At 38.3% G+C, this 14,491-nt stretch overlaps 1 protein-coding gene across 4 annotated transcripts in view; it reads right to left on the bottom strand.

The window, feature by feature from the left end:
• Positions 1-3,546, bottom strand: part of GABRG2 (gamma-aminobutyric acid type A receptor gamma2 subunit) — a 60,496-nt gene extending 56,950 nt beyond the window's left edge. The window contains exons 1-2 of one of the 4 annotated variants that reach the window (XM_017833871.1): positions 3,127-3,532; positions 2,452-2,702 (exon numbers count right to left, since the gene is read on the bottom strand). In XM_017833871.1, coding sequence (XP_017689360.1) covers positions 2,452-2,558 — 107 coding nt within the window. In that variant the 5' untranslated portion in view covers positions 2,559-2,702; positions 3,127-3,532. Of the gene's footprint in view, positions 1-2,451 lie in introns of all 4 variants that reach the window. The other 3 variants (XM_017833872.1, XM_017833873.1, XM_017833870.1) reach the window with 3 other exon arrangements.
• Between the last annotated feature and the right edge of the window lie 10,945 nt (positions 3,547-14,491).

The raw sequence follows: 14,491 nt of genomic DNA, 5'->3' as shown, positions 1-14,491 counted from the left end.
TAATCAACATTTATGTGTTCAATTACTTTGATCAGATTCTGCAAATACTTAAACCTCTGTGTGTTTCAGATGCATAACATGGAGCACTTTTGTTGGCATTCAGCTGCATTGGCCTTCCAGAATTTCAGGCAAGTGACACATAATAAATGATATTGCTTTCCTTCTGAAGTGTTTGATTACATTTTAACAAGGAAAATCTTTCATCCTGGCTACAAATAAATGGTATCTAAGTTCAACTTTTTATAACTCAGCCTTGATCCATGAGTTTTCAAAACTACTTATAATAAGGCTTCTTTCACAATAGAAGTAGGAAATTGTTAGATTTTCCTGATTGTTAGAATTAAAATAATATTTGCATGTTGGCTCATTTAAAATGTTTCTGTAAAGCACTATTTTCTCTTTACTTGTAGCTGTTTATTAGTATTTTTCTATTATATATTCTTTAAGACTATGAGGTCAGGAAACTGTCAGAGGAAACCATCTTAGCTATCAGATGGCTGTGGAAAGAAAACAGAACCTTTTGCTGAAATAAAACTTTAAGTTGCATTATGAAGGGTTTTTTTTAGAGCTTATGAAATAATTTTGGCAAAATTCCTCTCGGGTGATGCTATTCTGAAAGATGAGTGAAAAGAAGGAAGTGTGTTAAAATAAGTATTTGAGATTATTTTAGTGGAAGTTTTATGTCAAAATAATCTGAGAACCTGTGTCATAAAATCCTGTAAAAACTCATTTTCCATTGCTGTATTCACATAGTAATCATAAATGGCTCTGTAAGGATCAGAGATACCTCACACTTGTCTTATTCCCAACAACCAGGTATCCCTCATGGTAGGCTCACCAAGTTTTATTTCACTTTCATTTTCAACCATTTTAACTTTCTTTTCACAGGAATTCTTTACAAAGCCCTTTTTTTGTGTGTGGAAAAAAAGTAATCTAAAACACAGCAACTTTTAATTTCCCTGGGCGATCATTTGGCCTTTTATTTGGCTTAGAAGTAAGATTCTACCACTGCAGCTACCAAGTCTGATTTTTCTTAAACAAAACAGAAAAGCAAACAGAAAGAACACACTTTTCAGTATGGTAGTGTCCAGGTAAAGGGAGGGAAGAATCAAGAAGGTAAATTTGAACGAGAAGCCTGTGTTGACACAGCATTAAGAGTAGCAAAGAGAGCGGGCACTAACTTCTCAAACGTGTCAATGACAACATGGCTTATGCAGCTGTGAGGAACAGTCTGTTGCTGCTGGAAAGGCCAGGTACTTTGCAATGCTGTGCTATTTTCTCATCTAACCTGTTAAATGCACAGTCCACACATTTTTACGGGAATGTCTGATTCAGCGCAGTGCTTGGCACTGCAGCAATACTCCCGCCCTCCACTTTCTGCTCATCCGTGAACTCCTTCTCCCTCTGCTCTTGAGATTTTTACCTCTTTACATTTCGGTATCTGACACACATATGCAGCACGCACAGGTCTTCCAACAGAACGTGTTGGTGTGGGGGGAAACGCTGTTGTAAACATCCATCTCATCTGGTCCGCGAACGCTATCGCAGCCTTCTGGCAGCGTGACGAGACCGACAGCGGCCGGGAACCGCCCGGGAGGGCTCTGAGGGACCCGGGAGGGCTGTGCGGGGCCAGCAGGGCTCTGAGACACCCGGTAGGGCTGTGAGGCACCCGTGAGGGCTCTGAGGGACCCAGGAGGGCTCTGAGGCACCCGGTAGGGCTCTGAGACACTCGGTAGGGCTGTGCGGGGTCGGGAGGGCTGTGAGGCACCCGTGAGGGCTCTGAGGCACCCGTGAGGGCTCTGAGGCACCCATGAGGGCTCTGAGGCACCCGTGAGGGCTCTGAGGCACACGGTAGGGCTGTGAGGGACCCGGTAGGGCTGTGAGGGACCCGGTAGGGCTGTGAGGGACCCAGGAGGGCTGTGAGGCACCCGGGAGGGCTGTGCGGGGCCCATGAGGGCTCTGAGGCACCCGGGAGGGCTGTGCGGGTCCCGCATCCCTGTCCTTGGTGCTCACCCTGCCCGCCGCTCGCAGCGCGCTGCCGCGGCCGCAGCCTCGCACAGCCATGATGGGTCTGCCCGCTCGGGGAAAACAAGCACGAATGCGCGGACATTCTGCCCCCAAAACACAGCTGCGTTAGAACTCCATGCATTGGAGCAAGCAATTAATTCAGAGATAAAAGGCTTCATTAATATGGCACCAAATTCTATGAACACCCCGGCGTGTACCACCATCATACACGCCCGCCGCTCCCCTCCCTGGCCATGTCAGAGCGACAATTGTAAGAGAAATAAAACATTGCAAGATCAGAGCTGCTAAGAGAAAGATGAATGCAATGCCACTGCCCAAACCTCCAGCATTCTCACCGCAGATCGGCAAATTTGCAAACAGATTCTTCACCCCCCAGCCCTCCTTCCCCCCACCCCCCTAACAGAATCAGAAAGCACATCTTACCACTGGATGAGAGAGAGGAACAGAAGTGCCCACACCATCATTTTGAGAGAAAATGCAGGATACAAGAATGCAGTGCTCCCCAGGCTTGTTGGATTTGGAGGAATCATCTCTATTCCAATCCCCCCCCCCAGCTTTTTCCCCCCTTTTCTCTTGGTTGCAGATGGATCCGTCCCCTTCTTTAATTTTTTTTTGGTAGTGGTTCTCCCCCCTCCCTACCGGGTCCCGTCAGTGGGATGAGACATTGCGCCCAGCTGCGGGAATTAATATGCAGGGGGACAGAAATTAGATCTGCACAAGCCCTTTGCAGATATAATCAGAAAACGTCAGCTCAGGCAGCAGGCAGCAGCTTCCAAATCTAGGGAAATAATATAATTGGGAGAAAAGGAAAAAAATAAAACCCAAACAAAAAGCCAGAATCACAGACATTCACAGAACAAAAACAGTCAAGGAAAGAAGCACATGCACATGCACACATTTACGGAACCACTGACACACATGCAAGAAAAGCCAACAGAGCAAGAAAGAGTAAATGGAGGAAAAAAAAAAAGAATGAAAGAATAAAGAAACGGAGCTTCTGCCTGAATGCAGATTAACTCTGAGGTCAAAGTGGAAATGATGCACTCTGCTGCAGCACAGATTAACACATGCGTGGTGTCAGTCAGGGTGCTTTTTAACCTTTGATTACACATATGCAGGCAGCCTGGATTTTCATTTTGGAGGCGAGAAGGATTTGGCAGGCATAAAAAAGGAGGTTGGAAAGAAAAGCTTGCCCTATGCTGCTGAGCATCCTCATTTTTCTAAACAGCCTGGAAATCGTGATTGCAAAGGAGGAAAAAAATGAAAGGATGGATGGGGGAGTGGAAAAGGGAGGGATGGTTGTTGCTAAGTGACTCAGGAAATGGGGAAAGCAGTATTGGTGGAGTCAGTATGAATGAGGTGAATTAGTGTGTGATAGGATTAGGGGAAATATGCAAGGTTTTTATCTCCCCTCCCCCTAATAAAATCAGACACAGGAAACACTTCCTGTCCAGAGGGGAAACACTAGATGTCCATAAAAGCTGACCTGTGCCAAATTTTGGAACCAGAATCCCAAGTTCTATTGTCCAAAATGCAATTTAGCAACTACTAGTGAAGTAAAAAATTCAAGGAATCTCATGATTTCCCAAAGTAAGAGCACCTCAGTTGAAAATAGGTACTTGGATCATGACCAACAATAACAAATTTTTTTACCTCCCCTATTTTTATTGCCTAAACCACAGCAACAAGCCTCCCCAATGCTGATTATGAACTGGTAGATTAATAGACTAACTTAATCATCAGAAACTGGGAGATGTGACCTGACACTGTTCAAAGTGTCAGTTCAAAGCCCATCTTTCTAAAACTCAAGGGAGAAATAAAGAAATAATTATTCTAAAAAAAACCCACAAAAAAAACCCCAAAAAAAACCTTAAATGAAGAGGAAGTTAAATGTTTCCAATAGAATAAATGCATCAAAATTTCCCTCTGGACTGAACCAAGTCTGACACTTGGATCCTGCTCAAACCTTTTAATACCCAGGACAATCTGGTAGTTCCCAATGTCCAAATTCAAAATGACATTTATCCATCAGAAAAAGATAGTTACAGTAGTTGCTGTCTCAGAGTCTCTGAAAACATAGATCCAGCCTTCAGCCATCAAGCTAATTTTTTCTATTTCCAAACACGAGATATTTAACTCCCAACAATAAGCTATAGATCAGTGTTATTAGTTGAATGAAATACATCTTGGCCCTTGGATAGTTCTGTGATAAATTGAGCCAATATCTTACACTGTCACTGTATCACTGTTTCCAAGCAAACTAATGTTACAAACCTGGTTCTTAATATTTCCAATCAGTGGTCCTATTCTTAATTAAGTAATTTCCCCAACTTGTGAAATACAGCCACTTCAGTGATAGAAAGCTACCAAATATTCCAAATCTCTCTTTCTCTTGGTGTATATCTGTATATGTATATATGTATGTATGTATGCATGTTCAGATAGCAACATTTACACTTCATTACCTGTAAACATGACATTTTTATGATTTTACTGCTGTAATCTCTCTCATCAGTTATCACAACATTCCTTTGAAGAATAAAAATGCTGTATATATTTTGATGAGGGAATTAAAATTGTTGACAGCTAAAAATTTGAACTGTGTAAATAGTTATTGTCTTAGCTGCAGCAATTGTGTCTGTTATAGCATAGCAGCTTTACTCTGCACTTTATTTACTGAAATTTTGTTCTGTTAGCAGAATCTTCTTGTCTGAGAAGAGTTCCTGGACTTCCTACAAAATTGTTGTGCACCTTCACTCCAGAGGTTCAGCTCATTATTCTTGTTAAGAGAAGCAAAGGATCTACAACAGAAGAAAAGCCTGCTGACATCAAATCTTCATCGTTTTTTCCAGGATTCACACCACATAGAGGGTATGTCAAAAGAATTAGACATTGTAATACTAATCCTTGGCTGCTGAGATTTCACTAAGGTAGAGACCACTGATAACATTATTCCTGTAGGTATTTTATAAGCTGTACCTTCTATTCACATTGTTAATTGGGCATCAGTGGGGTTTGATAGCCAAGAGTACTCTGAAGATTGTGTAGATTATTCTGCATATTAAAACTTGCATCATCATATTATGATTAATTTTTCATCTCAGATGCATCTACTTTAATTTTTTTCAGCTGGATGCAGCTGACATTTAGGCACCGACGTAGGTAGTGGCAGTTAGGGTCTGCAGCCTCTGATGCAGTAAGGGGACCACACAGAGGCCAAGTCAGGCTTTTCAGTGCTCCTAGATAACATCATTTAGATATCAAAATACCTGACCCTGGTACGTAAAACTCGCCCACCAATAATCAGGCAATACTAATTTTGGCTGTAAGTATTTTGAAATGCAAAATTGTGTTTCTTTGCAACCTCAGCCTGAAGAAAGAGAAAGCAACCCCAGGGTTTATGCTTAATGCGTTTCAATATTATAATCTCTGGTTATGCTGATAACCCGTGCCAGGAAAAACTTTGTTTATCTCTAGCAGATAGAACTACCATAGAAAACAAAAATGTGACAGGCTGTTTTCTGTCTGAACACACGTTGTCTTTGAAGCACAGTGTTCTGCTTTCTGTGCCCACAAGCTGGGATCAGAATTCCATCATAATAAATTATCACAAAGGACTGAATTTACATGAGGACACTGCCCGGTGTGAAATGTTTTCCTGACACCTTTTGTGTGATAAACCAGTCCCACATAATAATTTACCCCTGAGCACAAATGTGGTATTTTCACAACAAACTTCAAGGTTTTTATGTAAAAAAAGTCTTGTGTAGTGTATTTAAACACAGAAGTGATTGCTCCAAAAACATACATTCTTTATCAGACCAGAAAGATGTTCATAAGAGTATCTTAGTATATTTTGGCATGTCTTGTTTGCCTACAAGGGGGTTCTCAGCTTCCATGATTTCCCTAGTTGTCTGTATGCTTAAGCTCAAAGAAAACGTGGCTCGTTTACTCTAAAATTATTTTTTTCCTGTCTATCAAATATTAAGTCACACATTAAAAAAGAAGAAAAAAGATATATGTGAACAAGCAAATGCAAAAATTAGTGTTATAAAAGATGGCTAAAGTGAAAAAGAAGGACAATGTCAATGTCACTATATTGCCACATTGTCTTTTATCACATGTTCCTCTCTGGAAGTTCTTTCTGTTTCATCTTTGAATTCCTCGTGTTCCTTTAGACACAAGTGCTAATTTCACTGTCTCTCCAGTGGTGTAAGATTTGGGTAGAGGTAGCTGTATTATGGGTCATGTTAAGGATGCTTTCTTAAAGACATAAGAAGGAAATATATAGGTAGTTAAATTCTCTGAGGTGATGATTTAGAAGACTAGTAATTACATATCTAGTAATGTTCTGATGCTTAGAAAAACACATTAACTGTTTCAAATTATTTTTATCCTGAAATAATATATTGTAGTTATAAAAAAACCAGAAAAACCCCAGAACTCTTTTGAACTGCATGAATCCACATATTTTAAAAACCAGCTTGTTTAAAGCTATATATAAATATATTTTTATAGCAGTAGTATTATAACATTGATAACATTTTGCTTTCCTTCATGATTCTCCTAGCATACTCTAGCCAGGGATAAATACCTTAATTACTGAATTCCTGAGAAAAACAGCATCCGATATAAAACATTTCTTTGATGGAATTTTAGGATTTGATGCAATCTCTTATTTTTTCCGATGGCCTATCTTCTAATACATTTTATGGTTGTCTGGAAAAAACTCAAAATGAATTTTGAAAAACTCCTAGAAGAAAAACCTAGGTCATGGTTTTGTACATTTATTACTGTAGGTATGTATTTGTGATTGTGTATGGGGGGAGTGTTTTCATATTAGCTCATTATCTCACTGATAAGGTAAATTCTGTACTAGAGCAGGAACTGCCAGGTCTGAGCTCTTACTGCCAAGTCAAGGGCCTGTGGGTGGACTTTTAATTTAGAAGACCCAGACACTCAAGTTTTCTTTTAATCCATGTGCTCAAAATATAGCTAGTGTGTGAAGGAGTGGTATGGAGGTGGACTGAGCAAAAAGGACACTAGAGTAAGTGCTAGACTAAAATCATAGTTCAGAGATGATTCTTGCCTTCTTAATCAATGTAAAGTCTGGACCCTTCAAACAGCTTTTTAAATCAAGTCTGACAACATTATTGTGACTGCCCAAATGTATACATCCATATCAATACTAAGTAAATGAACTCAAAAGTATGCATCACATATAGATCTCTCTCTATTTTTCCAAATGTAACTTAAATCTAATTATTAGTAGTTATTTAATTAGAACATAATCACTTCTTAAAATTGAGTCTCACTGCTTCTTTTCCCTGGTAAATATTGGATGGAGTCAGACAAATTGCCTATCATTTTGAGTAGAATATTGATGTCCTAGAATGGCAAATTAGGACTTAAGGTTTGTTCTGTTATTTAGCCAAAAAAGTGCGACTTAAGCATTGTTTCAGTCTTATCTATTAGAAGTAAGATGATTCACTTAAACTGTCAGACTAAAAGAAAAAAAACAAACTAAATAGGTGAGAATAATAATTCTTTCAAGAAAACCATCAAGCTAAAGCCAGCTTCTTAGAGGATTCAACCTGCTGCATTTTTAAAAAGCCAAAATCTTGTGCTGCTTGGGAAATTATTTTTAAAAGTAATTATTTTAAAGCTTAGCAGTAAAAAATTGGGAACTCTTTCCTAAAATGGGTATACAGCGGTATTTCGGGATTTTATGCGAAGAGAATATTTTTTTTAAAGATTATCATCAGGTTTCCATTCCAAACAATCACTTTCTGAGTATTTGACTTAAAAGAAAAAATTCTGGTAGCCTAACTACAACCAAAACACAAACCCAAAATAGGCTGTGTGCTTATGTGCTTTGATCTTGTGCTAGAACAGGAAAGATAACAAGTTGTTGGCTAAGGGCTTTCTCTCTGTACTTAGATTTACAAGCTCGTGCCAGAAACAGACACCAAATGCTATTTTGTGCAGTAAATATCTAAGATTCTGTTACCATAAAACTCTTTAGGAAACTGCAAACCCCATCTTCCTGCCACTGACCTGACTGAGCTTTCTTTCTTATGCTGTACTGTTACCTGGAGGGTCCAGTTCCATGACACTACACTTTTATGTGAAGAAACCACTATACTAAGATACTTTCTGAGGAACACAATGATGGTTGTTTTCTGAATAGTTTTTTTAATGCTTAAGAAAAGTCTCTGCTCTGCAAGAGTTTAAGAAAAACATGATTTTGAGGAGTCATATATTAACATGTATTCATATGTATTAGTCTTCAGCTGGATTTCTTGTGCACAATATTTTATACAGTTTATTTTGCATAAAGAGCTTAGATCAAACCCCTGTGTTCAAACTACAGCTTTCTCCCTATACATACCTTGTGCTAAATCACTGCATTGAAGACCAGTGGCTTTTGAACCATCCCAGGAAGGCAGACTCTGCCTCAGCACTGGGCTGAAGAGGAAAGGAGGATGCTGGAGTTGGCCACCTCTCAGTCTAGAGGAGAAGAGAGTGGGCTCAGGGGCAAGGCTGGGCTCAGTTCTGGGGGGAATCTTTATACGGAGGAAGGAGGAAACACTGTTCATATAATTTGAACTGTGGGACGAGTTTAGATTTATTGTTCATAAATATGGTTATGACCGGTGGCACTTCAACCTATTTGCATGCTTTTTTTTTTAAATTATTTTTCAGTACTTGCATGTAACTTGTAACTGCATATATTCTCTATTTAGCAATGAGACAGGAAGAAATACTATGTGTACAGAATCAGCACTGAATATCAGAGGGAAAGACACAGTAGAAATTTGAGAAAAGAATACTTTTCGAAGAAAGGGCACTTTTCAAGAACTATGTTCTGGTATTTGAATATATGTGTATCAAAATGAAACCAAACAGGTCGTCTTGAAATCAGCTAAGAGACAGCACATTTGGTGGACCAGTATGATTGCAAATATATTCTCATCTGTGTATACTCCCATTTGGCAGGATTAATGTGTTCTGTAAATGATATGTTTATGTTCTAGGGCACTGTATATATCACAGAGAGCTGTCAACAATCACTTATTTCCTGCTGCCAGTGGTCAGTTTGCCATTAAAAGCATTCACTATCACTCTATACTAAGGTATAAGTGAGTGATAAAGTAAGGAATAGAGTCCTTTTTCTTTAGTTGTTCAATTCAATATTTTAATTTTCTGTAAAGAGCATGATGTTTTATGCTTTTGGAAAATTAAAAATTTAAGAATTTTTCTTATTTATTCCTGCCAAAAAAAAGAGTGTTCTTGAGGCTGCTAAATCTGTTAATTTAAACTGTGCACATCTAATGTATTATTTTCATTTTCATGAAGAACAAAAATTCTTATAGACCAGGAAAACACAGTTCATTCATTTATTAGTTTTCCCCAATCTGTAATGCAACAAGAACAACATCAGCACCAAATATGTGGTTTCTGCACACTACAAATACCTTGGCTATCTTAAAAGAGTGATTACTTCTTTCAAAAAGAAGTGTCTTATGAGTTTTTCCACAAATAGAGATATGTTTTTTGAAGACTAAAGTCTACAGATTCCTGACAAGAGGCCACAGGAAGCAGGTTGATATGCCTGCTTAGGATAAAGCCCAAGCTGAAGTCTCACAGACTTTGATGAGAATTAAGAGCGTTTGACTGCTGTCTGTATCAGGGTTGTCTAAGTCCAGGTCTCTGCTCAAGGAGGTGCAGCCTTCTTTTCCAGTAATGCAAGAGAAGGCTGCTCCCTGACAGAAAACAGTTCAGCCTCAAAACGTCACTTTTCACAATTTTAATCTCTATTTTTTTCAGTAAAGATATTTTTACTGTTTCTGCTTTTCTCTCATACCAGGAAAGTGAGGTCTAAAAGTAAAAATGTGAGATTTAACAATACAAGATCTTAATTTGTTCATCAGTGAATATTTTAAGACACCAGTCTCCAGGGTCTGTGTTGTAGCAAACACTCAGAGCGTGATGTCACTCCTGTCAGACCCACTGTTGTTGACTTTTCCTATGGTTGTTATCCCTTTTGTATAGAAAATGTGATTTGACATACACTGGAGGTTTTCCAGTTTGGTTGGTGTTCAGTCATCATGGCTGGACTTTGTGAATGAAGATTTGGGAAGGGCTCTACCCACACTTGTTATTAGTGTTCAGTAACACAGAGGCAAAAGCTCTGTGTTTCCATGCCAGATTTGGTATTTTACATAATTTTAAGATCTATTTTGATCTATCATTATTTCCTCTGACTGCAATATTCAAAGTCTGTTTCCATCAGCAATGCAGTATCTCCTTCCAAAGTGAATGTGAGGAAAAACTTCCAGCCATTTGTGTAAGAAGACATTTGGGCACAAAAATGGTTTTGTGCAGCTTGAGTAGAGCAGGAATGTCTACATCAGGAATGGATCCAGAGTCCCCAGCTCTGGGCAGCCTTTGCTGGGAAAAACTTACAGCCAGGCTCTCCAAGAGAATGTTATGTCCATTCTGTATAATCATTACAAATGGGGTTTGATTCTTCTTGGTTGGGGTTTTCAGAGATACTACTTAACTAAGTTGTGGATCATTTCAGAGCAATCCTGAGGAATAGCAGAAGCAGATTTTTATGCCTCTGAGGTAGCAAGTTTGCATAACCACCAGCAAAACATATACTTATTTATGTATTATTCATTAGGGTCTATGTTAGAGGTTATAGGAAAAACAGAGAGGTGTGGTAAAGATCACAAATTTAGATTCAAAACTGAAATTTCACAGATCTCAGTGGAGATATGGGAAATTAAAAATTCAAAATTTTATCTTTTTTTTTAAAGCCGATTTTCCTACTAGCCCAGAAATATTTTTTTTTACATGTGGCATTTCTTTCTTTCTTTCCACTCTTAAAATAGATATGCTCACCCTACTGCCCAGTTTGGCTTTGAAGTAGCCAGGAAGGGAAAGGTGCAGCCACCCCAGCACTTGTGCATTGTTGAGACATGAAGGGATTTAAGCCACAGGTTACAGTGCACACTTTGGTTTTATGAGTGTAATAATCTTTCTGAATGTAACACCATTTTTCCAGTTAAACATTGTCCTTTTAAACTGCTCCGTTCAGCTGCATTTCCTAAGTATTCATTCCATGCTGCTGCTGCACAGCAGGAATGGAACACGTGGACAGTTTTTTCCAGGGAGGCAAAATACTACTTAACACTGTTTAAAAGAGACAACAGATGGGGAGACTGTTTCTCAAAATAATCCTCCCTAATGGACATTGCAGTCACAATCCTGCAGAAAGAAGGAGGAGAAAAAATCTCTGCAGCATCTGTGAAAGGAAATCCTGAGAAAACAAATAAGTTAGGCTCTTTTAAACGGACAAGTGACTGCCTGGAGTTATTTATGCATAATAACATTTGTTTAGTTACTTCTTTCCATGTTGTTTATGGATGGTTTAACTGAATCTTCAGATGGATTCTGTCAGATCACGTTTCCAACCCTGATTCTTTTACGCTGCTTCAAAGTATGGACAGAAATTTGCTTAAGCAGCTGGGGAATTCTTGGCATCAGGATGCCAAAGGTAATGCCAGCCAAGTTGAGGCCATGTTTTTTGCCACTTATCCTTATCCTTCTCACCAACATGGAAAGCAAATGTTGAAAGAGAAGATTCTCCCTTTTCGTGCTTGCAATGCCATCCATATATGCAAATCTTTCTCGTCACTTCTTTTCTCCTTTAGGCAGTGAATAAACTATTAATCTGTAACACTTCACAAAGTTCTAGTGCTGTCCTCATACATTCTTTATTTTTTTAGTGTAATTAAACCATATTTTCTTTATTCTGTTTGTTGATCTGGGCAGTGTCTCATACATTCCTTTGTAGTATCTAGAGGCTAATTATAATCCTTGTTCAGGGTTGTAACATTCATTACAACTGCTCTCTAACATTTCGGTTCTGTATTTATAAATAACCAGTTTTCTCTTTTTTCACAACTCTTTTTCAAAAGTCTTGCTATCTTCAGAATTTGCATATTCATTGTTTGGTTGGGTCTATTAAATTGTATGGAAATAAACATGGATTTTCCCCGTAGCAAAATGTCACAGAATAAGCTCCAGTACTGCTAAAATTGGTTAAACTAGGGGAATGAAAGAGAAAAAAAAAAGAGAGTGGGCTGGAAACAGGAATAAGAACAGATGGCCTAAGTTAACATTTTTAGATATTATATTACATAAAGTTGTAGGAGGAAAATTAAAAAGGTAAATAGCAACCTTTTTAATAGCAGAAGTGTTCTGTTGATACTCTCTCATCCGAGCTCATCTGCGCTAATGAAATAAATGGCCTTACCAAGTCTTAGTTGTTCTCTGTGTATTGTACAGATATGAAAACTGAAAACCACACTGCTAAATAGAACCAATTTCAACATTAAGTTGTTTAATTCATTAAGTTGGAGTTGCAAGGATACCTACAACAATTATGAGTGTCTCTGTGGCTTTTTAAGTCTTTTGTATTTATTTGAAAGAACACATTTATTATTGTGCATGATCGGCTCTGCCCAGCTCATTTGCAAATTAAATTCACAGTAATATCCTTCAGAGACACTCTGCCACAATGTGTCTCCTGAGGAGTGTCTGTAGTTTCTGGCTTGAAGCTGTCTACCACGCTTCATGTGTGATTTCTCCAATGCCTAAATCTTTCTTTAGGAGCTTGGTTACTACCCAGACTTTTATAACATTACCAAGAAACTTCCAGCTGAATTCCAGCAGCACTTCTCGTTTTATTGTGTGAAAAGAAAAACAGAGTAGATTCACTTGTGTATTTTTTGCAGAGAAAGGTAATTCAACATAGCGGCTGGGAGAAGACAAAAGGTTTTTTGTGTGTCATTATATAAAATGGAACCTGGACAGATCGTCAGGGGATTTTTGACTTGTTGCTGGCATTATATTAGAACACAACTGTATATATAAGATTAAAGAATGTAGGTCATGTCTAAAAGTGTAAAGAGTCCCAGAGATGCAAGGATTCTGAAATGATCTGGGATAGTGATTACTTATTCTGTTTTGCCTGAGAAAGTTGCAGTCCAAAATATCGAGGTATTTTGAAGTACTTGACTTCAGACAACCTGTTAGGATTTATTCTTTTAGAATTATGCAATGCAGATTCCAATTTATCTAGGTACAAGAGGCCTTAACTGTTATAAAATATATTGTTAAAGCTGAGGTTTTTTAATGTGAAGGGCGAAATCCCCCATATGTGACATTGTGAAAACACTCCTCACCCATGCTCCAAAACGTTTACCAGCATGATCAGCAAGGAGCAGACTGGGAGCAGGACAAAAATGTACTACTTCTGCTGGCTCTGAGGAGGAGCAGGTGCAGAACCGATCAGCATGGCAAAACAGGCAGAATCAGGAGCCTCAGAAGTCTCTTGCTGACAATGTCTGGGCCCCATCAAGGTCATGCAGAAGCTGAATGACTGGTGTCAAGGTACACATCAAAATGTAGGGGCCTGCATGTAAAATGAAAGCTCCTTTCAGGTCCTTGAATCCTTTTATGAGTCTGGAGAAATACACTGAAGATATAAATGAGAATAGAGGATGAAAAAAGGGAAAAATGAAAAGAAAAATTCTAAAATAAGCATTTACCTGCCAATGATTGAGCACTTTAGTGAATCCGTTAAGGCCCAAAACACAAGTTACATCTTTAGATTGTAAACTTTGTATTGAAGTCAGATGTTCTTCACTAATTTATTGCCTAACAAAGTTTTCCTACTTACTAATTTAAGACATCGTATCTCTCTATTCCTGTCTAGAACAATTTTTAGTACAAGTATTAAACACCTTTCACTCAACCATTTAGTTTGGCTGCAGTGTGTCTTTCCAATTAGATAAGACCTGAACAGCTGGTCAGAACCTCACTGTAAATCTCTATATGACTGTACCTATTTCATATAAAAAATCAGATAGTTTCATTATGTTCACCACTTTGAACAAAGTCGTGCTCCCCTGCATTATAAATAGCCATTTTCCTTTGCCTTTTGATGTCTTTGCCTTTCCAAGAATATGTGATTTACAATATGATAGTCAAAATGTCATGGGAATCAAAGTTCTGTGTGCAGCTATGCTGGGTCATGTTCATCTGTGAATTGAGAATGAATGCATAAATGATTTATTTATGTCATTTTATATTTTGTTTTTGAATTATGTTCAGTATCATGCTCTTATATCTTCCAAGAAGTATTTTCAAATAGATAATGGATAATTAAATTTCATAATTTCTTAAGATAACACGATTTTAATGAATGCTGCGAATAAGGCTCATCATTAACAGATTTAGCTGCCTGAAGAAACTACTTTTATCAGCTTTCTCTATACCAGGAAAAAAATAAAAAATAATTTCCTCTGGATTCGCTTCCATTTATGCCAGAAATATTTGTTTAAAAGCATAGGCAACCATTGAATAAGAGCATGATTCAGATAAAAGA

The sequence above is a fragment of the Lepidothrix coronata genome, unplaced genomic scaffold, assembly GCF_001604755.1.
Source record: "Lepidothrix coronata isolate B3197 unplaced genomic scaffold, Lepidothrix_coronata-1.0 Scaffold223, whole genome shotgun sequence".
Classification (NCBI taxonomy): domain Eukaryota; kingdom Metazoa; phylum Chordata; class Aves; order Passeriformes; family Pipridae; genus Lepidothrix; species Lepidothrix coronata.
This window is presented reverse-complemented; position numbering and strand designations above follow the sequence as displayed.